General features: G+C 39.2%; 1 protein-coding gene across 2 annotated transcripts in view; it reads right to left on the bottom strand.

Annotated features, from left to right (window-relative positions):
* Window positions 1-8,408: 8,408 nt before the first annotated feature.
* Window positions 8,409-27,519, bottom strand: part of MSH3 (mutS homolog 3) — a 222,668-nt gene continuing 203,557 nt past the window's right edge. For both annotated transcript variants that reach the window (XM_073014652.1, XM_073014651.1), the window contains 3 exons: window positions 20,143-20,272; window positions 11,747-11,915; window positions 8,409-9,316 (listed from right to left, as the gene is read on the bottom strand). In XM_073014652.1, coding sequence (XP_072870753.1) covers window positions 9,205-9,316; window positions 11,747-11,915; window positions 20,143-20,272 — 411 coding nt within the window. In that variant the 3' untranslated portion in view covers window positions 8,409-9,204. The remainder of the gene's footprint in view (window positions 9,317-11,746; window positions 11,916-20,142; window positions 20,273-27,519) is intronic.

Below are 27,519 nucleotides of genomic sequence, written 5' to 3' on the forward strand. Positions count from 1 at the left end.
TGATTAAAATACACACACACACACACACACGCACGCACGCACCCCTAAGACAACCCATTGAATCCAAGTTAATCCTTTCTACCCCAAAGCTATAAGTTGCTCAGCAAGTTCAGAGCCATTGGGAAGCCAGGGAAAGGCATTTCAGAGAAACAAACATCATAGGTTTGGGACAATAAGAAAAGACAGAGGAGTGGAAGGTAGCATGCGAGAGAAGTGGGAGGTAGCATGTGAGAGGGTGATGGGTATAGGCAGGTGCAAAGGACAGCACACAGGAAGTTATAAATTGTTCACTAAGAGAGAAGGGAGAAACAGCATGAGCAAGTACAGAAACAAGTGAAGGACACACTGGGCTGCTAGGACCTTTGAATCATCAATTCACAAGGCCATAGGCAGGGAATTCCGTGCCAGTGGTTGCTACTCTCCATGCTAGCTGGCTGTCCCTGTGGGGGCCCCAGACAAAAACTGTACAACAGAAACTACCATCATTAACATAACCAATCAGGTCTGCCTTCCTAAACAGTTGAAGAATAAAGGAAGTAAGAAATTGGTAAATTGGTAGGGGTGGGCAGGAACAGAGACACTTGGAAAGAAGTCAGTTAAGCCAGAGGAAAGCACAAGGCCAGAAAACAAAGAGAAAACAGAGCAGAAAGTCAGTAATGGCAGATGCAGAAAACATGAAGATAGAGAGAAACTGATTGTCTATAATGGTGGAACAGCCGCCAAGCCCAGAGAAACAGAGGCAGTGAGAAAGGAGGCTTATTGTGGATAGAGTGACAAAATAACAGAAATCAAACTATGCTGTATTCTGAAAATGATTCCAATTTCTTTTCTTCCATAAGCCCCGGTTAGGCTACTGTTTCTGTTTTACTTTGCAATGCGTCCCCCAGTGTTTTTCTGTTCTTGCAACTTATGGGAATCTATCACTATTAACTAAGTTTGCAATTATTCATTTAGACCAGATTTATGATAAATTGCCACTCTGAAGGAACCATTTTAGTTTAACAAGTCTTAGCTATGGTTGAGCATTTATATAACATTTTTTTCTTCTGGTTTAGGGCCAGTCACAAACTGCCTGAATATAATTAGGTGTCTTGTAATTGATGACCTATACTCACCTGCCACTAACAAACGTCTTTCTTACATTTAAATCAGATAACTTGAAGTCTCTGGTACTTCTGTAGAAAGTTACCATTCAAAAAGCTACCAATCAACCCAAAAGCCCATCAATGACAGACTGGATAAAGACACTGTGGCACATACACATCATGCAATACTATACAGCCACAGAAAGAACAAGATCATGTCCTTTGCAGGACCATGGATGGAGCTGGAGGCCATTATCCTTAGCAAAGTAAGCAGGAACAGAAAACCAAATACTGCATGCTCTTGCTTGTAAGTGGGAGCTAAATGATGAGAACTCATGGACACAGAGGGGAACAACTGACACTAGGGCCTCCTTGAGGGTGGAGAGTGGGAGGAGGGAGAGTAACAGAAAACATAACTATTAGGTACAAGGCTTAGTACCTGGGTGACGAAATAATCTGTAAACAAACCCCTATGACAAAAGTTTACTTACATAACAAACCTGCACATGTACCCCTGAGCCTAAGAAAGGAAAAACCTTAAAAAAGAAAAAGTTACTATTTCAACTTACCCAATTTATTCCTTCCCACAAATAAGAAACTGCATTTTCTCACTACAAGAGAACTGAAGGACTTTTTTTTTTTTTAATTCAAACCTTACTGCAAGGCTTCTCATATAGGAGTGGTTGTTTTAGGAGCATTTAATATTGCAGTATAAGTTAACCCACTGCTGATCAGCATTCATTTACACAGGGACTTATACGCCTGTTGCTTACAAAGTATCAGTTAATTCCTGGGTTCATTAACAACTCTTTTTTCTGTGTTTAAAACAGCCTGTCTTCTTATGTTGCCCAGGCTGGTTTCAAACTCTTGGCTTAAAGCAATTCTCCTGCCTGAGCCTCCCAGCAGTTTAGAGGTGTGAGCCACTACAGCTGGCCAATGACTCTTTTCTATCATGCTTTTGTACCCACAGTGAAATAATAGTTTAGAAACCTGGCTTGTGTGCTAATACCAAAGCTATTGATTGCTGGAAAACTTAATGCTCAAGGTCATGAAGCAGACTTAGTGCTTGGGAATATTTTCGTTACCTCCTTTCCTGATAATGGTGTAAAATGATTCAAATATAATTTAAAATACAAAATACTATTCTTGTAGAGTTTATGAACAGATTGAAATATTATGCCTGCTCTTCATAGACATTCCTTTAAATCTCATAACACAAAAATGCAATTTAAATGTTTGCTTCTGCCTGATATTCTGTTAAAAAGTAATCTAAAAAGCTTGGAGAAATTAAAGGACCACTGTTATTTGCAGAAGTGGCCTCTTCTGATGAATAACATTTTGAAGGCGATATGGCTGTGCTTTTTAAAACTTGATTCTTTATTTGCAAAGGAATCGCTTAGGATACTCAGTTTAAAAATCAAGTGTCCTCTTTATATTTCCATTCAATTTTGCCGTGAGCCTAAAATTGCTCTAAAAAATAAAGTCTATTAAAAAAGAACCTAGATATAGACCTTACACCCTTCACAAAAAAGTCACTCTAGACCATTGTAAAATGCAAACTACAAAATTCCTAGCGGATAGAAGAGGAGAAAATCTAGATGACCTTAGCCATCGCAATGACTTTTTAGATACAACTCCAAAGGCATGATCCGTGAAAGAAAGAAAGAAATAGCTGATAAGCTGGACCTCATTAAAACAAAAAACTTCTGTTCCATGAAAAGCACTGTCAAGAGAATGAGAAGACAAGCCACAGATGACAAAAAACATAGCTGATAAAGAACTGTTATTTAAAATATGCAAAGAATACTTGAAGTTCAACAATAAGAAAACGAATAACCAGATTTAAAAAAGAGCCAAAGATCTTGACACTTCACTGAATAAGATATAGATGACCAATAAGCGTATGAAAAGATGTTCCACATCACGTGTCATCCAGGAAATACAAGTTAAAATAATGGAATACCACGACATACTATTAGAATGGCAAAATTCATAACACTGATACCACCAAATGCTAGCAAGGATGTGGAGCCACAGGAACTCTGATTCATTGCTGATGGGAATGTGAAATGGCAGTGTCACTTTGGAAGACAGTATGGTGGTTTCTTACAAAACAGAACATTTACCAGCAATCGCACTCCTTGGTACTTATCCAAATGAGCTGAAAACATACGTCCACGTAAAAAGCTACACACAGATGTTTACAGAGCTTTATTCATAATTGTCAAACTTGGAGGCAACCAAGATGTCCTTCAGTAGGTGAATGGATAAACTGTGGTACACCCAGACGATGGAATATTATTCATTGCTAAGAAATGAGCTATCAAGCTATGAACAGACATGGAGTAATCTTGAGTGCATGTTATTAAGTGAATAATAAGCCAGTCCGAAAAGACTACCTACTGTATGATTCTACCTATATGATATTCTGGAAAAGGCAAAACCATGGAGACAGTGAAAGGATCAGAGGTTGCCAGTGGTTTGGGGTGAGTGGGATGCACAGGCAGAACAGAGGGTTTTTAGGGCAGTAAAACTATTCTGTATGATACTATAATGGTGGTTACATGTCATTAGAAATCTGTCCAAACCCATAGAATATACAACATCAAGAGTGAGCTCCAATGTAAATTACAAACTCTGGGTGATAGTGTGACAATGTAGGTTCACTAGCTGTAACAAACGTGCCACCGTGGCGCAGGATGTCAACAGTGAGGAAGGTGGTGTATTTGGGCAGAGAGTATGTGGGACCTCTCTGAGCTTTCCACTCAATTTTGTGTTGAATCTAAAATTGCTCTAAGAAATAGTCTATTTTAAAAATAATAATGAAGCTCCCTAGACCCCACATCAGATGCAGTAAATCAGATAGAATCTTAAAGAGCAGTCATGAACCAAGAAATATGACTTTTAACAAGTTTCTTTGGAAGGCACATCACTGGCCCTGTGAGGAAGGAAAAGGTGAGAGAACATGATGCAGAGATGACAGAAATTAACACTGGTATTGCTGTGTCCCAACTTCAGAGATTCAGATTCAGTAGCTTTAAGGTGGGGCCTAGAAATCTACATTTAAGAAACTCCTTTGGTCCTTCTGATAGAGGGCAAGACATTCCTACCTCCAAAAGCGAGCTTTCTGGAAGTAGGATTATGAATAAGGGGCTTGAAGCTGAAAAAGAGGTGAAGATGGCAAAGAGTATTTCTCTTCTGATGTGAAAACAAAATACCCTTTTTTCAAAAAAATAAAAAAAGATAGTCAAAGGCAATGAAGAGAGGATCTGAGCAAAGGACAAAAGAACTAGAGGCAATTCCTCCTCCTGAGGAATAACTATTTCTGCAGGAAGACAGTCTTGTCATGTGTCTCACAAAGTATGTAGGTACACATTCCTCACCATGATTTCATGGAGACAAGGCAGATGACATGTTATCTTCGGGGATTTAGCCTCAAGAACAGATTAAGTAGTAAAGCTCTAATATACCAATTAGCAGAGCTGTAGCCTCTAAATGCCACAATACAAAGCACTTATCAAGAACAGGCAAAAACAACTGGCAGGTCTTTGGGGGAAAAACTGGTTCATCCAATGGGTAAGAAAAAAAATGATTTTTTTTTTTTTTTAGATGACATTCAAAATGTAGCAAGTCAGTAACTGTGCTTATGGAATAGCACCTATAATTGGGGTAACTGTATAAGTTATTATCCAAAACAGGAAACTTCTGAGTTAAAGAAGCTTTTTAATAATTATGCCAGCAAAACAGGTATAGAATAGGACTTCCCAAGTAAACCAGAATGAATGGCTCTCAAACTGTGGTACTTCCCTGGATATTAATAAACCAAATAATCATGATATATAATAACTACAATGTGCCACAGAGGAATTGGCCTTAATTACAAAGTTAGAAACCACAGATGGTGTTAATACAAGTTCTTTTCTCTCTCCACCCATATCCTTGGTGTGAAACATCAAATAGCCCTTTTATAATTACAAAGCACAGCAGTAATTAATATTGATCTCAGAACTCAATAAAGGTCAACATTAATTTACAGAACATTTTGGATTCAGTCTAGTTTTTACTCTGAAATTCATGCAGTGGGCAGTGTTTCACCAGCCCCATCACCATCACCATGATGACAACAGGCACAAACTTGGACAAATTGTCTGAAAGTTTTTATTTTTTTCTAAAGATACAGCACACTTCTGTATGGATCTTGAATCCCTAGTGAAATGGTGCCTTCATTATGAAAAGAAACATCTCTTCATTGGGTTTCTAAGCTGAAGGAGTTTGGTTTTTCTTTTCCATTTTAACAAATATTAATTAGGGTCGATAGTATGCCATGCTCTGCCCTAAGTGACAGATAAAGCAGAGGACAAACAGACCAAATGATTGTCAACTCAATTAAAAATATTGTTTAGTCATTTGTCATCTTTGAGACTAATGGTTCACAAACCTGACTGCACATCAGAAATACTAGGGGAGCTTTTTAAAAAACATTATGCCTCGTCACATAAAAACCTGTACACAAATATTCACGGGAGCATTACTCATAATAGCTAGCAATAGAAACAATCCAAATGTGTGTCAACTAATGAATGGATAAATTAAAATGTAAGTATACATAAAATGGAATACTTTTTACCAGTTAAAGAGAAGGAAGTTCTGATACACAGATGAATCTTGCATCTAAGTGAAAAAAACCAGACCCAAAAGACCACATATTCTATGGTTCCATTCATACGAAATGTCCAAAGTAGGCAAACCTATAGAGACAGAATGAAGATTAGGGGTTGTCCAGGGCTGAAGATCTTGAGGAGGAAAGGAGACTGACAGTTAATAGGTACAGGGTTTCTTTTTAGGGTGGTAAGAATGTTCTAAAATTGATTGTAGTGACAGTTGTACAAGCTTGTGAATACACAAAAACCCACTGAATTATTCACTCTAAATAAATTGTGCAGTATGTAAACTATGTCAATAAAGCTGATAAAAGAATACTAAGCTCGGATCTCAGTCCAGAAGACTATGATTCAAATGGGAATCATTTGATTTTCATATTCAGCACTGAGAAACATGGAGACAAACTGAGTAACTCAAATGCTTAGGTTTTTACATCTTTTTTCCTTTAAATTTTTTTTTTTGAGACGGAGTCTTGCTCTGTCACCCAGGGTACAGCGCAGCGGAATGACCTTTGCTCACTGCAAACTCCGTCTTCAGGGTTCAAGCAATTCTCCTGCCTCAGCCTCCCGAGTAGCTGGGACTACAGGTGCCCGCCACCACGTCTGGCTAATTTTTTGTATTTTAGTAGAGACGGGGTTTCACCGTGTTGCCCATGCTGGTCTTGAACTCCTGAGCTCAGGCAATCTGCCCACCTCAACCTCCCAAAGTGCTAGGATTACAGGTGTGAGCAACCACACCCAGCCTTTAAATTTCTTTTTAACTTGTAAAATTTAATTTTAAAAACTCATTTTTCCTTTCTCTTTTTAAATTATAAATTATAGTCCCATGAATTTTCAAATATTGTTATACTAGTTATATAATAAGAATATTTTAAAAACTATACAGAATAGACAGCACTGAGGAGAGATGAAGCAATAGAAAGATCAAAGTTGAAACTTGTTAAAATGTGTTTGGCTTTTTTTCCCCTAAGGTTGGAATTATTAAACTGGTCTGACTTTAGAAGGTTTTCGAGGAATTGGTGTGTGTTATTGCAGAATCACTAGCTCTTAATTTGTAATTTGATGGCTAAAAACAGACAAGTCACTTAAAGGAATACATCATATTCAAAAGTTGCTTTCCTTGACATTTGGCCACCAGTCAGCCCTGTCTCTCCCAGTCTCCATCTGAAGTATGCTCATGCCTGTGCAGTACCAGAGGGAATCTGAAGGGCCCTTGCCATGCACCAGCAGCCCTATTCTCACCTGTGTGGTTATATCTAACCTTAGAATTGCAGCCCCAAGATGGTCATCTGAAATACAAACACAATTGTTTGTAACTTTCTGCTTACCTCCCCATGGCATTTATGCAGTCTTTATGACTGGGATTTGGCCTCAACGTTTCCTCCAATATCTCAGTAACCCAGCTGGGGATGAGCCTCACTTAGAAATGCTGTTCAGCGGTGCTGATCTCTTCCCCAGCTTAGAGGAGGCCTGCGCTTCCGCAAGCTGGCGGCCTGGCTGGCGTCCTGCTCATGCTGGAGAATCTACCCTGTAAAGTTCTACGCTGTCAGCTGCCAGACACTGTGTGCTGCCACTGCCAGGACACAATGCTCCTGGAACCCCTACCTGCTTCAGTGTTGATGCTGGCCTGGACCAAGCAAGAGGGAGAGGTGGCTCCAGATGTCCACCTGGACATTACCAGTGATTGCTGGTCCCTGCAGCTCCCTCTGGCATGGGCATCACATTCCTGGAGTCATCTCCTTTTCTCCCTGTGAGGTGAGGTTACACTATCTTTGAAATCTTGTTAGAAAGAATATAAGACATTTACAGTTATATAGAGTATTGAAACAATTTTGTTCTTTTTAAAAGTTAAAGCATACATGCCAACTAACTCTATTTTGACAGTTTTGAGAATTTGACTATACATTAGTATCTCTGGAGGGGTGGTAGAATCAAACTACATCATACCCTAACTTCAATAAGGTTGGGAGTCTGATAGCTAAAGAGTGACTGACTCAAAAGTGAAGCCACAACCTGGGGACACTGTATTGACTCCTGTGTCTGGGGTCATTGCTGGGATCACTGAAGGTAATAATCCAGAAGAAGGAATGAAAAATATGTCCATCAAATGTGGGGAAGACATTTAACTGAGCAGAAATAATAAAAGAGAGGAAAATAGGATGGAGAGCTTTTGTGCAAGATCATATAATTAGAAACAAAAAGAACACATGGATCTGGGAAGCCAGATTGTAAGTGCTGTAAAAAACCCAGGGACACAGTTGAGCACGTGTTACCCTAAATTTGCAGGAAGGGAGCACTGTTATGAATCAACTAAGCTGTAAGGCTCATTACTGGGAAGATCATACACTTGGTATGTTGATGAATAGCAAGGTCCCAAATGAATAAGTTCAATTCTGTGTATTGCGCTGGTCAAAGCAGTAACCTTAATTTCATAATTACACCTAAAAACATGACAATTTCCAAACACTTGAAAACACCAAAATTCAATGGGACATACCATCATCTATAGCAAGTATTCATTAAATATTTATTACTCAAACAAATGACAAATAATTTCATCCAACAGTCTTTAAACTGCTTAATCCTGTGACAATATTTAATATTTTAAATTTCATGACCTTATTCTTTCTATGCTCTAGTTTTTAAAAGCTTGATAATTCTATTTCTTTCCTTTTTTTTTTTTTTTTGAGATAGAATCTCACTATATTGCCCAGGCTGGAATGCAGTCACGTGATCTCAGCTTACTGCAATCTCTACCTCCCAGGTTCAAGAGATTCTCCTGCCTCAGCCTCCTGAGTAGCTGGGACTACAGGCGTGCGCCACCATGCCCGACTAATGTTTTTGTATTTTGAGTAGAGATGTACTTTATATTTTTAGTAGAGATGGGGTTTTGCCATGTTGGCGAAGCTGGTCTTGAACTCATGACCTCAGGTGATCTGCCCGCCTTGGCCTCCCAAAGTGCCGGGATTACAGGTGTGAGCCACCATGCCTGGCCAATTCTTTCTATTTCTTATAAAAAATTCTTATGTTCTTGGTGGATAAACTGGTTGCCTAATAAAATTATTTTAGTTCAAATGGAGACATTCCTGCCAGATTCACCCAGCTGCCAATTATCTGAACTGAAATAAATAAAAATATGAAGTAAATTTTTATATCACCCTCCAAAAGCTTGGGAATTATATTCTGCCACTTAAGGCTTTACTGGACTTACTGTCCATGAAATTTTCTAATTACAAAGTGGAAGTCTATTCAAGAGTGTTTATACTTAGAAAAGTTAGGAAGACAGGAACCTGAAAAAGACTGTCTTCAGAAAAACCTCTCTGTTTCCAGTAGGAATATACCATGGTCATAATTTTATGCTCACATGTCACACAAACATAGGCTGTTACTGGAGAGTTATTTTGTACAGTTGGTATTTTTAATTCTCCATTTTTTGTTCACAAATGTAAGTCTTTATTTTAATGAGGAAGAGAAGTCTGTGTTTCTTCCATTTCGAACTCCTCGGTCCATTTCTGCAGGTCTTGTGCATTATGCATCGTCCATAACTTTGCAAAATACTTGAGTCTCTTCCTGGGGAAAAATAAAATACTATTTAATAAATGAAATTGCTGGGAGACAATACGTCTCATCGGAAGCTATGAAAAGTCTGCAACATTTGAATACCGGGCAGGCTCTATAGTTAGGAAGCTGTGTCAGTGTCACCCTTCTGGTGAAAGGAGCTTTCAGAGCTGCTACTATAATCAAAGGACCCAGGTTACCAATTGCCACTATTGCCTTTGTGCTTTCTCCTAAAATCCTTACCCCTGCCAGCCCCAGAGGGGAGAACCTGACCTCCTCCTCCTTCAAACTCTGCTAGAGGCTGGTGGTGTGTGCTTATTTGCACCTGGAGACAAGAAACTCCTGTGAAGTGTTCCCAGGATGAAAAGTAACACCAACCGAAGACAATGAAGCTAATTAAAGAGTAAAACGCCAGCATAACACAGACTTACTTTTTTTTCCCTGCAGAATAGCAACCCAATTGAGTATTTAGGGTATGGAGCTAGAGTATCTGAGTTCCAATTACTGCTCCACCATCAACGAGCTGTGTGACTCTGGGTCAGTGTCCTGTCCTTGCTGGCCTCACTTTCCCCAACTAGACCATGAGGATAAGGCTACCATAAGGATGAAATGAGATAATGTATGTAAAGCGATGAGAAGAGTAGCTGGCACAGTGTCTAGGCTGCTGCAAATGACTGCTCAGAATGGTTTCTACACACAGTAACCATCCAATAAATAGCAACTATTATAACAAATCCACACTAAGGCCCAAGATTCAGTTTGATTTCTTTGATCTGGCCAAAGGAATTGATGTGATAAGCACTTTTAGAAAAAAGGTAAAATAACAAATACAGTATCTTGATAAATGATCAGATTCTATCCCAATGCAACATCTTCTAATAATTCTCTCATCTTGTCAAGATAACTTCATAGATTTCAAAATGTCACTTACTAGTTGGAAGAGTTATGAGTAATCTGTGAATGTTTTTGCTCTTGCTTTGTAGGCTATATAGCAGAAACAAGAATATATGAAAATAAAGAAATTGCCATATTTTATTGCTAGCTTGCATATATTTCTATAGCAAATTTAGAAATTGACATAGTTTATTGCTATCTTGTATATATATATCCTTCGTAGTAAAGCTTTATTCTAGGTTTTTTTCAGAGAAAAAGAACAATAATAATATGGCAACTAAAGAGAGTTTAATTTGTCTCTGGACTTTGCAGAGGAAGAGGGCTAACTTTATTTTTTAATTCTCATAGATAATTTTCCCTCAGGAAAAATTTTATATTAATCTGGCTTATAACAGAAATAGGCTGAAACTGATTATGCCACTTTGCTTCTGTTTTGGCATTGTGATTTGGAAATGAGCCAGAAAAGAGTGTCACTAGAGGAGGCTGTGTGCCATTTGTAGAGCCCAGCACTCTGGACTTGGTCAACTATAGTACACCAAAGTGGAGGAGTGCAAGGTGGAAGCACAGGAGAAAGAGGTAGAGAAAGAGAAGTTAATTGCACTACTGTAAACAAGTTAGCAACTGTTTCTTTAGCTAGTATGATAGGCATTACTATTTCAATATTGAAATTTGGTAATAATTCCCAGAATTATTACCAAACATTAAAGAATATTCTTGGAGTATAACATAGGAACCACCAGTAGCCAGCCAAGATTTTCTATTCGATCAACAATCTGTTCATCATGGTCATATGGTTATCAACCAGGGTACTAATGTACCCAGCACATCAGGCTTCCCAAGTGTGGCAGGGGTGGGGCAGTAGGTGGATGGGGAGCTTATGTTGTTTCAGAATTTTATATTTGGGAAACAAAAGGGTGTAATTTATGAATATGATATTTCCCTAGGAGTATCTTTCTTTCAAAGTGTATCTCAGGTTTACATTATGATTAATTTATGTACTGACTACATACTAGCTGGATAGCAAGGGTAAAGGTGGAAAGTATTCCCATAAGCATTTAAAGTGACAGAAGCCTGTTTAGAATGAAAAATTTGTCACAGTCTACAAAATAAGTGACGTGGATACTGACTGTGATTGCCTGTTATGTAGTACTATTTCATTAATATTCTGATAGAATTTCTGGATGTAATTGTTGCATATCTGAATAAAATCTATGAATAAAATAAATTTTCTGTAGGTTCTCAATATCTTCAGTAACCTTTGGCATAATTGAATCTTTAAAGTAACCAACGTGGCACATATTAAGGAATTGACTTAATTCTTTATAAAAATGACTGAAAAACCAATTCAGCAACTTAATGATCTAATGAAGATGCACTGAATTCACCTGAGATTTGCAAGAGCTGTTTTCACTTCATCATAATTAAATGGTTCAGAATATTTGAAGAGGTGCTTAAAAGTAGATCTGATGTTCATTTTTAGAACACTCCTCTTTCTTGGACAACTTAGGTTTCATTACAAATGAAAAAATATAGCATAATCACTCTGACCTTTTCGTATTTATTAATCCTTCCAGCTCTTTTGACTTGTGAGCTGCTTTCTTCAAAATTTCTCCAGGAACATCTGCTAGTTTAGCCACATTTAATCCATAACTCCTTGCTGCAATTCCTCTAGTTATTTGGTAAAGGAAGGTGACAAAATCAGGGACTTGTTCTTCGCCTGTGAAATAAAGAAAGGAGATCAAATCCGTGCCCAAATGCTGAAATAAATTATAGGATTAAAAAGGACATGTACATTCTCATAACTTTATTAAATCATACAATCTGAAATCACTATTCCTACTTGCCTGTTAGATCCATTTATTAATTTGATATGTCAAGAAAAGGGTAAATACTGTTTTGAAACTCCTGTGTGCATATAGGATCTTTTAGCTCACTTAAAATAGTTTTCAAAAATGATTCATTGCAAATTTGAACTGAACATCTATATTAAAAAGAGAATGATTTTATTTATTTACTTTTTTAGAGATAGGGTCTCGCTCTGTCACCTAGGCTGGAGTGCAGTGGCGTGATCATACCTTACTGTAACATCAAACTCCTGGGCTCAAGCAATCCTCCTGCCTAGCCTCCTAAGTAGCTAGGACTACAGGTTCATGCCACCGCACTCAGCTAATTTTTTAGTATTTTTTGTAGAGATTGGGTCTTGCTATGTTGCTCAGGCTGGTCTTGAACTCCTTGGCTTTAAACAATCCTCCCTCCTTGGCCTCTCAAAGTGTTGGGATTACAGGTGTGAGCCACTGCGCTGGCATGAGAATGATCTTAGTATGTGGTTGATACAATATAATTTCTCCTTTTTATGTTTCTGAGACAGTGTCTAACTTGCTTGCCCAAGCTGGAGTTCAGTGGCACAATCTCAGCTCACTGGCAGTCTCAACCTTCCAGGGTCAAGGTGATTATCCCATTTCAGCCTCCAGAGTAGCTGAAACTACAGGTGCATACTATTATGCCTAGCTAATTTTTTTTTTTTTTTTTTTTTTTTAAGAGATGGGGTTTTGCCATGTTGCCCAGGCTGCTCTCGAACTTCTGGGCACAAGTGGTCCGCCCACCTCGGCTTCCCAAAGTGCTGGGATTACAGGCATGAACCACAGTGCCAGGCCTATAATTTCTCCCTTAAAAACAGATAAGAAAATATTACATGTTGGTCAGTTTAAATAACAGGATTGAGATGTTCTGGTTTATTAAATATTCAGTTTAACTAAGAGCTATACATACTGGATTCTGTTCAGTACCACCCAGATCCCTCTTAAGACTAAAGAGTTTATTCCCTCAGCTGTCAGACAGATTGTTGGCCTGCAACCCTCGACTGTTTGCCTTCTTTGGAAATTGTTGCAGCTGAAGGGAGGGCTTCACTCAAGACCACACCTCGCTTTGGGGCAGCCTGCAGCCAGTGACTGGTTGTTGTAGGTAGCCTCGAAGATGGCCACCAAAGACCTCTGCCTGCTGGTGTTCACGTGCTTGGGTCATTCCCAACCAGTGACTCACTTTTAATGAACAGAATACGGCAAAAGTGATGAGATATCACTTCAGAGACTAGGTTACAGAAAGATTGTGGCTTCTGACTTGGGTATGCTCACTTTGTTGCCTGCCTGCTCCGAGGGAAGCCAGCCGCCATGTTGTGGGCTGTCTATGGAGCTGCTCACATGGAAAAAACTGATGTCTCCCACCAACAGTCGGCGAGAGCCTGAGGCATGCCAACAGCAGCATGAGTGGGCTTGGAAGCAGATATTGGGAGGCTTGGCAAGAGCCACATGTGGGCTGGGAAGCCTTGACATGGCTGTTGCCCTGATCAGTGACTGACTGTAGCCCTGTGAGGAACTGAACTAGAGGATCTCTCATAGGGCTACAGTGTTCAGCCTTAGAAGTGTGGTTAAGTTCCCCCTGGACTCCTGACTCACAGAAACTATGAGGTAATAAATGTTGTTCTAAGTCGCTATGCTTTGGGGGGTAATCTGTTGCACACTGTTTGCAAATTACCCCAAATTAATAAAGATAACTAATAAAGGTATAGAGGTCTATCCTCCTCACCCCAAGTTGAGGTAACTCTGAAGGACGATTCTAGCCTCAGAGTTCTCTGCAGGGCTGGCTGAAGCCTTTTGACTATAACACAGCCCAGCACTCCCAGTGAACCTCCTGAATGCAAATCTCAGAATCTGCTTCCTAGAGGACCCAGCCTGTCATATATACATACACATGAACTTAAAACTTCGAAAGAACTGGGATATAATGAAGTACAATAATTATAATAAAGCACTGCATGTAGTTTAAGCTAAAGCAGCTCAGGATATTATGTAACTTTTATTATGAAATTCAATATAATTGTGCTGCAAAATGTGCACTGTGCTGCAAAAATGTCCAAGGTGGGCCAGAGTTACAAAGATTTCTACAATCCCAGTATACTTATGAGTTTATTAAGAGCTTTTTCTCAATCACTATTTCATTTGATAGATGTGTATGCTTTTCTTCTTTTATCAGTGAAAATTTAAAAAGTCAAAGACTGAACACAACCGAGAAAAAGGACAATGGATTTTTCCTGGCCCTCTAAGAATTCGGCAGCAGACAGATAAGAGCTTTCTAAGGGTGGGTGCTGAAGTAGGAGGTGGAAAGAACACAAACTCACTCAGAAACACAGACCCAAATTTCTGTTACAAGGCACTGAGAGTACCTTTTGCCCCCAAATGAAAGTTGAGGAACACGGGTGCGGAAGTAGGTGGGAACAGATTAGGGAAGACGCAGCTAGGAGCCAGTGCCCGCAAACCTGGATAACTTTTTGTTACTTTTCAAAGTTCACAAGACTAAGACTGAAGTGAAAAGCAATAGGCAATCAAAAAAGCCATTTCTTATCTTTAAGACAGAAAAATAGTTTATCACTTCAACTGTGTTAGTCCTAACTGATCTCCCCGTCTCCAGTTCTCCAATATAATCTAGATCCCATGCTGACCTTTCTAAACAAGATTCATTCATCTGTCTGTCTGTCCATCTATCCATCCAGCTAGCCATCAGTATTTTCTGGGAGCCTAATAAATGCCGTAAAATCCCCCTACCTAAAAATTTGTTCATGAATTTTTTTTTTTGAGACGAAGTTTCACTCTTGTTGCTCAGGATGGAGTGCAATGGCATGATCTCGGCTCCCCGCAACCTCCGCCTCCCGGGTTCAAGTGATTCTCCTGCCTCAGCCTCCTGAGTAGCTGGGATTACAGACTCCCACTAACAAGCCCAGCTAATTTTTTTTTTTTGGTATTTTTAGTTTTTAGTAGAGTCAGGGTTTCTCCGGGTTTACCAGGCTGGTCTCGAACTCCTGACCTTGGGTGATCTGACCACACTTTGGCCTCCCAAAGTGCTGAGATTACAGGCGTGAGCCACCGTGCCTGGCCTATTGATGACTTTTAATTTTTTTTTTGTTTTTATACAAATAGTGCGTGTGTGTGTGTATATATATATGTAGACATATAGAGAGAGTGCACGAGAGAGAGTTGTAACAATGTTCTTATATAACGTATAATATAGCTACAAAATATAGCTAACTTACATAAAATATTTCACTGCTCTGAATACCTTGTTAACATACAAACAGTTGCTGAGTGTGTCATTATATGCTGGTCTCCACTTTACATTATGGTAGTTCTCACACCTTCAAGGTAAAGAATGTGACCACTCTTCCATAATCACCTGGGGGATCTCTTTTTGTAATTATGTACTCCTTTACCCTCTGTGCGGGAGAGGGGTTTGGGGTGCTGGTAGGATGGAAATATGGAGTCAGAAAAAGCCACATGGGAGAGAATAAAACTTGTTTTATGAGTAAAAAACTGTTTCTTTACAGGTTTACAGCAAAAGTTCTTGATGAGGAAGTAATTACTTACAAGCTATGGCCATTTCTTAAATGGACATTATTAAAATGTTTCCCTGGCACTGCTTTGAGTCAGTGAAAGTAATAATTCATGTTTCTGTTTATTATAGGGAAACTTAGCAAGATTTATATTTAAGCTAAACTTCTCTAAGCAGTTATTCAAGAGATACGTGCTGACAAATAATTTCTGAAGTTGCTTTTACAACAGATTCATAAAAATTTAGGGGTGAGTGAAGTTAGGTGACTTGTCCAAGATCATACAGATTGGAATATACTAAAATACAGGTTTCTTAACTATTTGTCCATTGTTTTACCTATCACATCACGGGAAATAGAGTATTTTAGAAGCCATCCAAAAGACCTGTGGGGCATTTTACTGATGACCTACGCAATGGCCTCTACCTCATACAGAAGAGGAGAAGTTGGGGGAGAGGTAATGGATGAAGCACAGATATAGCCAGGAACAATACTGGAAGACAGCAGGCAGTGGATCACTGCTTCAAAATTCTGAGTGAGATGGTTTTCAATCTAAAATTCTAATCCCGGCTGAACTATAAATTCGAACATAGAAGCTACATATATTTTTTAAACTTTTAAGTTCAGGGGTACATGTGCAGGTTTGTTATAGAGGTAAACTTGTGTCACAGAGGTTTGCTGTACTGATTATTTAATCCCCCAGGTATTAAGCCTTGTATAAATTAGTTATTTTTCCTGATCCTCTCCCTCCTCCCACCCTCCCCTGTCTAGTAGGCCCCAGTGTGTGTTGTTCCCCTCTATGTTTCCATGTGTTTTCATCATTTAGCTCCCACTTATAAGTGAAAACATGCAATACTTGGTTTTCTGTTCCTGCATTAGTTTGCTAAGGAAAATGACCTCCAGCTTCATCCATATTCCTGCAAAGGATATGATCTTATTCTTTTTTATGGTTGGATAGTATTCCATGGTGTATTTGTACCACATTTTCTTTAACCAGTCTACCGTTGATGGGCATTTAGGTTGATTCCATGTCTTGCTACTGTGAATAGTGCTGCGATGAACATACATGTGCATGTGTCTTTATGACACAACAATTTATATTTCTCTGGGTATATAAATTGTAATAGGATTGCTATTACAGTAATAGGATTGCTGGGTTGAATGGTAATTCTGTTTTTAGGTCTTTGAGGAATCAACACATTGTCTTCCACAATGGTTGAACTAATTTACACTCTCACCCAGTGTATAAGCATTCCTTTTTCTCCACAACCTCACCAGCACCTGTTATTTTTTGACTTTTTAATAATAGCTAATCAGACTGGTGTGAGAAGGTATCTCATTGTGGTTTTGATTTGCATTTCTCTAATAATCAGTGATATTTTGCTTTTACAATTCTGGACACAGGAATGGGCAAAGATTTCATGACTAAGAGGCCAAAAGCAATTGCAACAAAAGCAAAAACTGACACATGGGACCTAATTAAACTATAGAGCTTTTGCACAGCAAAAGAAACTATGAACAGGGTAAATAGGCAACGTACAGAATGGGAGAAAATGTTTGCAAACTATGCATCTGACAAAGATCTAATATCCAGCATCTACAAGGAACTTACATACATTTATAAGAAAATATGAACAGGGTAAACAGGCAACGTATAGAATGGGACAAAATGTTTGCAAACTACACATCTGACAAAGACCTAATATCCAGCACCTACAAGGAACTTACATACATTTATAAGAAAAAATCAAACCCATTAAAAAGTAGGCAAAAGATATGTACAGATACTTTTCAAAAGACAACATACACATGGCCAACAGGCATGTGAAACATTTTCATTCATGAAAAATCTCAAAACTTTTACCTCCTTTAGTTGATATTAGTAGTAGCCTAATTCAACATTTATCCCACCCCTAAGAAAACCTTGATTTTATAAGGAATTAACTCCCTAATCATTTAACTCAGGGGACTGGGTCTTCAAAGCCAGCTCCAGAAGTGGATCCTGATTCACCTAGGCCCATCAAAGTCGCCCCTGCCATCCTCTGCTAAGGAGTGGTTTAGGAAGGAGCCTGTTACTCAATTCTGAAAACGCGATGAGGCAATCGTGAGATACTGGAAGGCATCTGAGAAAAAGTTCCCTTGTTCTAAGAAAGAGTTAACAGGAAATGCTTGTCTCTTTTCTTCCTTTGGACATTCTGGACATGATGCCAGGAAAGGCTGCAGTCACTGTCACTAGCCTGGCGATAAAACCGGCCAGGCAGGAAGACAGAGCCTGGGAATTGCAAAAAGGAGGCGCTGAAGCCCACTCTTCCTCTGGAGTTCATGGAACATGGGATTATACATACTGCATCCTTTTGTCTGAGCCAGTGTGAGACCGAGTGTTTTGTTCCTTGAAATCACATGCTTAGAAGAGGGGTAAGGGAACTCCTAGGATGCCGGCAAGGCAGGCTCGGCATGACAGCTATGCAGCAGGCCCAGACAGCAGCCAGTTCAGATGAGCAGGAGGACAAAGGGCTCCAGGAGGAAGGGCCCCAGTGGGACAAATGGGAACCAGTAGGTTCAGTTGTGTTGAAAAACATCTACGAAGGCATTTTACGAAGCTATTGGAGGGTACAGGAAGATTCAGGTATAGACTCAAAAACAAAACAAAACAAAATGAAAAAATAAGGACAGTCAATTCTTATTTTTGAGAAAATAGAAAACATTGTAAAAGAAATGTACTTGTCTCATACTTGGCTCATCAGTAAGCAATACTTAGCATGGCAATAATAATGAAAATAACAAATATGAATGACATGCAATAAATGCGAAATGACTATATTGGAAGGACAGAGGAAGGGAAAACTGAAGATTCTCAATTAACACAATGACAATAGTCAACTTGATGAATCAAGGGACAGGAAAATATGCATATTACTTAGAAATACAATAGAAATGGGGAAAAGTGTTGAAAGTAGTTGCCTTGGGACTAGGATGGGGAAGGACAAGGACTGGAGGGATGGAAGCTTGTCAGCTGGAGCCTTTTAGCACCACTGAATTTTAAAAATTATGTTCACTGATAAAAATTAAAATCAGCCAGGCAAGGTAGCGCATCCCTGTAAGCCTAGCTTTGGGAGGTCAAGGCAGGAGGATCACTTGAGTTCAAGAGTTTGAGACTAGCCTGGGCAACATAGTGACAGCCTGTCTCTACACAACATACAAAGGTCAGCCAGGCATGGTGGTGTGCGCCTGTAGTCCCAGCTACTGGGGAGGCTGACATGGGAGGATCACCTGGGCCTGGGAGGTTGTGGCTGCAGTGAGCTGTGATCGTGCCACCGCACTCCAGCCTGGATGACAGTGATGCCCCATCTCAACAAAACACAAAAATTAAAATCAATAAAATAAAATGCCCAGAACATTTAAGGGAAAGGTACAATGCTCTGGGTTAGTTTTCAGTTCACATCAAATGCTTATTAGTGGCACTGACTCCTCCTCTTCCCTATTGGTGAACTCTATTCTCTTTGTCCCAAGGGTTTTAGCTTAAGTCTCCTCTTGTCACCCTGGATGCAGATTAATAGATACAAAACTACCTCCATGAGAGAATTTATGATGTGTTTTTCAAGACTGCATGGTGGTGAAAAGCAGGAACTGTCTAACATTACATTTATCTTAGGGCCAGTGCTTTGTTTCATTTGGGCCAGTTGCCTGATTTCTTTTTCAGGTCCATCCCTATTACTTTTCCAAAATAAAATTTGGACTCTGGGATACCTTGCATGATGGATTTTCCATTGTAGCATACCAATTGCGCAAACCACCACAGGTCTACAGGCTGGTAGCTTAAAACAATTACTACTGAACAGAAAAAAAAAAAAAGCTAAAGTCTACTATGTTACTTATGGCACTTAAATTTATTGCTATTGGCTAACGGTGTTCTTTTTCATAAAATGTCTCATTTCTGTGACACCAGTAACTGGAAAGACTAGGAAAAATATTGTAGATTTCCTTCATAGCAGCTCTAGCAGAGGGGCACAGAAGAGTACCCAGAAGCAGAAGTGAATTCTAGGCTCATTTTAGCCCCCATCTAAGTGGTTGACATGGTCAAACCACTTTACCTGTCTGAGATTCAGTTTCCTTATAATATTAAAATAAAAACCTATGTCCAGTACAGTATATGGCCCTTAGTAAGTTAAATGATATTTTGGGGAAAATATTGGGCATTTTTAAAAGATGACTAATTACATTCTGCAGTTGACTGTCATCTATACTGAGATGAATCATGTAAGAGTACAAGGCACTAAGAGGAAAACCTAAGTGCCCCCTCCACCCACACCCTATTCCTGTAAAAAAAGAGAAAAGGGCTGCCACGACAAATGAGACAAGGAAGACCAGAGAAGGACTCAGAGATAGCATGGATAAATGTAAATTCTACTTGACCTAAAGCTTAGCAAAAATGAATCCTGACAAATGTTATTTATAGCTCACATTCACAGCTTTCATTATTAATAAGCAGTAAGTTCATGTTCCAACAAACTTTGAGTTATCAAACATGAAAACCAATATTTGTACCAACCGTAGGAATATTTCATACCTGGATCCAGTTTGCTTTCATCCTCGCTGACCAAGAATCCCATGTGGTAATTCCCCACCTGGTGTGAGTAATTTTTTTCTAGCTCACAAACTGGCGGATAATGGGTGACAAACAGGGTTAAGGATTTCACCTAAAGCAGTAAGACAGAATAAATGTTATTTCATTTTTAAATTTTATTGTAATTAAAATCTGTCTTCAACTTTCTTTGGAAAAACTTTAAATCTTCCTAAAAGTCACAAGAAAAGTACAACGACCAACTATTATATACTCTTTATCTAGATAACCAATTGTTAATATTTTGTCATATTTCCCTTCTTCCTCCTCCTCCACAGACACAGACATTTTTTCCTGAACCATCTGAGAATTAGTTGCAGACATCATGACACTTCATCCCTAAAGATTTAAGATTCTCTTTTTTTTTTTTTGAGATGGAGTCTCGCTGTGTCACCCAGGTTGGAGTGCAGTTGCGCAATCTCGGCTCACTGCAAGCTCCGTCTCCCAGGTTCATGCCATTCTCCTGCCTCAGCCTCCCGAGTAGCTGGGACTACAGGCACCCACCCACCACCATGCCCAGCTAATTTTTTTTTTTTAGTAGAGATGAGGTTTCACCGTGTTAGCCAGGATAGTCTCGATCTCCTGACCTCGTGATCCACCGGCCTCGGCCTCCCAAAATGCTGGGATTACAGGCGTGAGCCACTGCACTGGGCCAAAGATTCTATCTTCTAAGAACAAAACATCCTCCTATATAACTAGAATACAATTATTACACTCAAGAAATACATTACTATTATATAACATATACAGTCCCTAAATCTCCCTAATTCTCCCAATAATGTTTCTTTTTGTCTCTTTCCTTTTTTGTCTTTTATGACATGGACATTTTTGAAGTATCAAGTATCCTTTCCTACAGGAATAGAGTGTGGGTGGAGGGGGCACTTATGCTGTTTTGCATAACGTCTTTCAATTTGGACTTTGCTATTTCCTCCAAACATCATTGCCAATGAGGACTAAGCTCTGATTTTTTTTATCTTGCCCAAATTCCTACCTAAGGGGTTTGGGGATTCATGCCCTACAAACCATGGATTCTCATCAGATGGGTTTTATTTGACCCTGTATATTGTGATTTGCTTTTCAATATGACTCCAGCACAACACTATGAGACACGGAAAAAATATTTAACCCCAAAATATACTTCCTTGCCACGCCTTGAAATTGCCCTGTGAAGTCTCTTGTGAGAAAAATCCACATTCTATACAGAATCCCCTTCCCCCTTTGTTTTCCTTCCTTTCCAGATCCACGAGATAATCAACTAAAAGCCAGGCACCCTTTTAGGTCTGATAAGAAACATTTTACAACCTGCTCTCTCTGTGAAGTCTGAGAGCTTCCTCTGCACAATAAAACTTGGTCCCACAATCCTTTATCTTAACCTGAACATTCCTTTCCATTAATCCCAGGTCTTCGGATAAACTCAACCAATTATCAACCAGAAAATGTTTAAATTTACCTGTAGCCTGGAAGACCCTCCTTTGAGTTGTCCCACCTTTCTGAACCAAACCAATAAATGCATTTCTTAAATGTATTTGATTGATGTCTCATGCCTCCCTAAAATATATAAAACCAAGCTGTACCCTGACCACCCTGGGCACATGTTCTCAGGACCTTCTGAGGGCTGTGTCACGGGCCATGGTCACTCATATTTGACTCAGAATAAATCTCTTCAAATATTTTACAGAGTTTGACTCTTTTCGTCGATACCAGGAATATTCCACGGATATGTAGGTGATGGATCCTTCCCAGTGCATCACATCAGGAGGGATGTGATATCAATTTCACATAACTGGGGATGCCAAATTTGATTATCTGGTTGAAAAGGGTACCCATCAGATTTCTTCACTATACCTTTTCCCTTTGTAATTAATAAATAACCTGTTATTTTATTAATGATATTTTGAGATATATGAATATCCTTTTCTCCAACAATCTTTCATCCAAAGGTTTTATAATCTATTGATCATCGCTGCCTGAATCAGTTATTATTCTAGTGGTTATTGAAGGCTGATTAAGAAATTCTTCCTACATTTATTCATTGGTATTCTGTAAAGCAGAGGTTTCACTTTTCCCCACTCACCTCCACCATTTTAAAGTTTATTTTTGTTAGTGTCAGTATGAATTCTTTATTAGCAATTTTTTTTTTTTTTTTAGAGACAGGGTCTCACTCTATCATCTAGTCTAGACTGCAATGGCACAATCATAGCTTACTATAACCTCAAACTCCTAGGCTCAAGGGATCCTCCCACCTCAACTTCTCAAGTAGCTAGGACTACAGGTGTGCGCCTATTGGGAGAACCCACTCCTGATGGTTACATGGGTTCTTTTCTATTTCCTAAGTGTCTCAGCTGGTTTGAGAAATAAAGGGAAAGAGCACAAGAGAGAGAAATTTAAAGCTGGGTGTCCGGGGGAGACATCACATGTCGACAGGATCCGTGATGTTCCCCGAGCTGTAAAACCAGCAAGTTTTTATTAGTGATTTTCAAAAGGGGAGGGAGTGCACGAATAGGGTGTGGGTCACAGAGATCACATACTTCATAAGGTAATAAAATATCACAAAGCAAGTGGAGGCAGGGCGAGATCACAGGACCACAGGATGGGGCGAAATTAAAATTGCTAATGAAGTTTCGGGCATGCATTGTCATTGATAACATCTCATCAGGAAACAGAGTTTGAGAGCAGACAACCTGTCTGACCAAAATTTACTAGGCGGGAATTTTCCTCGTCCTAATGAGCCTGGGAGCGCTACAGGAGATCATAAAAGACTGCACGCTTCTAAGGGGGCTGTTTATAGGGCCTGCCCTCAGGGCGCATTCTCTTTCTCGGGGATGTTCCTTGTTGAGAAAAAGAATTCAGTGATGTTTCCCCTATTTGCTTTTGAAAGAGGAGAAATATGGCTCTGTTCAGTCCAGCTCACTGGCGGCCAGAAGTCTTATCTCTGTTGTTCCCTGAACATTGCTGTTATCCTGTTCTTTTTTCAAGATGCTCAGATTTCATATTGTTCAAACACACGTTCTACAAACAGTTTGTGCAGTTGACACAATCATCACAGGGTCCTGAGGCGACATTCACCCTCCTCAGCTTACAAAGAAGATGACGAGATTAAGAGATTAAAGTAAAGATAGGCATAGGAAATCACAAGTGTATTGACTGGGGAAGTGATAAGTGTCCACGAAATCTTCACGATTTATGTTCAGAGACTGCAGAAAAGATAGGCATAAGAAATTATAAAAGTGTTAATTTGGGGAACTAATAAATGTCCATGAAATCTTCACAATATATGTTCTTCTGCCGTGGCTTCAGCTGGTCCCTCTGTTGGCGGGGTCCCTGACTTCCTGGAACATGCGCCACTATGCCTGGCTAATTTTTTATTTTTTCATATTAAGGCAGGATTTCTTTTAAAAGCTGTGCTTAAAATCTGCCCTGAGGGATCTTAGGACCACCTATCTCCATGGTGCTCCTTCTCCAAACTGATAGGCACTTTTAGCCTAAGGGTCTGGGATCCGACACTGCACTCCTCAAGGGTGTTCTCAGCCTGCAGCAGCAACAGGTGACCTCCCTTATTGCTCCTCTCTGATCTCTCTTCCCTATTCAAAGATCAGAAGGAACCATGAAAAGAAAGATTTCCATAAAAAGATCAGGGAAGTTTCTGGTTTCCACTCTAGCATATAAGAAGGTTGGAGGTTGCCTCTCCATCACAAGGAAAAAGTAGAACAAACTGAAAAATCAACTCTTCTTAGATCTGTAAGAGAAACGAAGTCACAGGCAAACCACTGTCCCCCAATTTACAGACAGACAAGCAGATACAAAGAATCACAACTTTCCTGGGCTGAAATGCAGGCAGAAACCTCTGAAGGAACCAGTATTAGGGTAGGAAAACTGGAACTGGAACTGATGAATTACTGGAGGCTCAGTGTCAATAAGTCTGAGAGTCAAAAGTCCAGGGGAACCGAGTCACGGGGGAAGGTGGCACACTTCTGTGAGTTTTACTCCCAGGAGTTACACTTGATTCTCACAATAAATGCTGGAGTAAATTCCCCTTATGCTTCAGGCAAGGGGAAGAAAGAAAGAACTACTTTGAAATGCACCAGGGCACTCTGTTCTTAACAAGGCCTGCCCTCAAAAGAAACTACTTAAGTGGAGCCTTAAGTAGCCTTAAGTAGTTTAAAAACCTGCTGGGGTTTTATCAGAGCCTAACCTACTTGGGGGAAGGGAAAGACTCAACTCTAGTCTCCTCTAGCCTTCCACACGAGAGAAAGGAAATATCGAACTCCAGCCCACTCTAGCCTTCCTATCCCACCTGAGGGGTGGGAGGGAGGTAAGACTGAGACTTAATCATAGGACTCCTCCCCTAGCCCCTTACCCCTTACCCCTTAATGCGGTGGCATTACTAAAAGCTAATTTACAGCAGTTCCTTTTACCCAATACATCATGGCCGGCTGTCAATAAAAAGTCACAAGGCATACTAAAAGTAAAAACCCACAAATGTGAAGAGACAGAGCAAGCATCAGAACCAGACATAACTATGGCAGGGATGTTGGAATTATCAGACTGGGAATTGGAAACAAATGATTAGTATGCTGGGGGCTCTATGGATAACACAGACAGCATGCAAGAACAGATGGGCAATGTAAGCACAGAGATGCATATTCTAAGAAAAAACCAAAAGGAAACACCAGAGATCAAAAACACTGTGATGGAAATGAAAAATATGTTTGATGAGCTTATTGGTAGACTGGACACAGCTGAGGGAAGAATCTCTGAGCTTGAGGACATCTTAATAGAAACCTCCAAAATGGCAAAGAGAGAAAGATCGGAAAAAAAACCACAGAATATCCAAAAAGTATGGGACAACTACAAAAGATGTAACATACAGCTAATGAGAATACCAGAGAGAAAATAAAGAGAGAAAGAAACAGAAGAAATATTTAAAACAAGAATGACTGAGAATTTCCCCAAATTAATGTCAGACACAAAACCACAGATCTAGGAAGCTCAGGGACCACCAAACAGGATAACTGTCCCCAAAACCACACTTAGACAAATCATATTCAAACTACAGAAAACCAAAGATAAAGAAAAAAAAATACTGAAGTAAGCCAGAGGGAAGAAACACCTTATCTGCATAAGCTCAAAGATAAAAATTACATCTGACTTCTCAGAAACCACACAAGCAAGCAAAGAGAGGAGTAAAATATCTAACGTGTTGAGAGGGAAAAAAACAAAACAAAACAAAACAAAAACCTCTCCAACCTAGAATTCTGTACCTTGCAAAATAATCCTTCAAAAGTGAAGGAGAAATAAAGACATTCTCAGACAAACAAAAATTGAGGATTTGTAGCCAGCAGATCTATCCTGAAATGTTTAAGAAAAGTTATTTAGAAGGAAGGAAAATGACGGGTCAGAAACTTGTATCTACATAAAGAAAATTGCACTATTGAAGAAGGAATCAGTGAAGGCAAAAAAACGTTTATTTTTCTTATTTTTAATGGATCTAGCGTAACGTTTTGTTCAAAATAATAATAGCAACAGTGTATGAGATTATGTGTGTTTATATATATATGCTTATGTACACTTACGTATAAGTGAAATAAATGACAGTGATGGTACAAAGGATAGAATAAAGTAATCAGGATTATTTTGTTATTAAAAAATACGTGCATTATTCATAAAGCAGTATAGTGTTATTTGAAAGTAGACTTGGATTAGTTGCAAATGTATATTGCAAACTCTAGGACAACCTCTAGAAAAAGTAAAACAAGAAATATAACTGATATGCTAAGAAAGGAGAGAAAATAGCTGGGCACAGTGCCATGCACCTGTACTCCCAGCTACTTGGGAGGCTGAGGTGGGAAGGTCACTTTAGTTCAGGAGTTTGAGGCCAGCCTAGGCAACACAGTAAGATCCCACCTCAAAAAACCCCAAGAAACCAAAAAACAGAAAAAAAAAAAAAAAGAGAGAAAATGAAATAATATAAAATACTCAGTTAAAAACCACAAAAGGCAGAAAAACAGTGGAAGACACATGTAGGAACAATGAACAAGAACAACAAATAGAAAAAAGTAAAAAATGGTAAATATTAATCTAACTCTATCAATAATCACTTTGAATGCTGATGGTCTAAATGCACCAGTTAAAAGACAGATTATCAGAGTGGATCAAAAAATAAGACATGATGTCTATAAGAAACTGACCTTAAATACAAAGATAACCATATATTAAAAATATATGGAGGGGCTAGGTGTAGCAGCTCACACTTGCAATCCCAGCACTTTGGGAGGCCGAGGCAGATGGATAACTTGAGGCCAGAAGTTCAAGACCAGCCTGGCCAACATGGTGAAACCCCATCTCTAATTGAAAAAGAATACAAAAATTAGCCAGGTGTGATGGCACACACTTGTAATCCCAGCTACTCGGGAGGCTGAGGCACAAGAATTACTTGAATCTGGGAGGCAGAGGTTGCAGTGAGCTAAGATTGTGCCACTGCACTCCAGCCTGGGTGACAGAGTGAGACTGTCTAATATATATGTGTATGGAGGAAGATATATCATGTTAACATTAAAGAAAGCTGAAGCAGCTATATTAATTTCTAAAGAAAGCTGGAGTAGCTATATTAATTTGAGACAGAGCAGACTTCAGATCAAGTAAATTTGTCAGGGATAAAGAAGGATATTACATAATGATAAAGGGATAAATTCTGCAAGAAGACATAATATCCTTAATATGTATGCATCTAACAAGAGAATGTCAAACTACATGAGGCAAAAGCTGATAGAACTACAAAGAGAAACAGATGAACATACTACTATAGTTAGAGACATCAAAATTCCTCCATCTGAAACAGACAGATTCAGCAAGCAGAAAATCAGTAAGGACATAGCTGAACTCAACACCACCATCAATCAACTAGACATCATTTATATCTATAGATATTTCACCCAACAGCTGAATACACATTCATCTCAAGCTAACATGGAACATTCACCAAGAAAGACCACACTTCGGGCCATAAAACACATGTTGACAAATTTAATATAATAAAAATCATACAATATTTGATCTCAGACCACAACGGAATTAAACTAGAAATCATAACAAAAAGGTAACTGGAAAATCCCCAAACACATGGAGACTAAACAACACATTCTTAAAAAACATATGGGTCAAAAAGGAAATAAAGAGAAATTTAAATTATTTGAAACTAAATACAAACAGGAAGCACACTTTATCAAAATTTGTGGAATGCAGCAAAAGCAGTGCATAGAAGAAAATTTATAGACCAGGAGTGGTGGCTCACACCTGTAATCCCGGCACTCTGGGAGGCCAAGG

Source organism: Chlorocebus sabaeus, chromosome 4, assembly GCF_047675955.1.
Source record: "Chlorocebus sabaeus isolate Y175 chromosome 4, mChlSab1.0.hap1, whole genome shotgun sequence".
Taxonomy (NCBI): domain Eukaryota; kingdom Metazoa; phylum Chordata; class Mammalia; order Primates; family Cercopithecidae; genus Chlorocebus; species Chlorocebus sabaeus.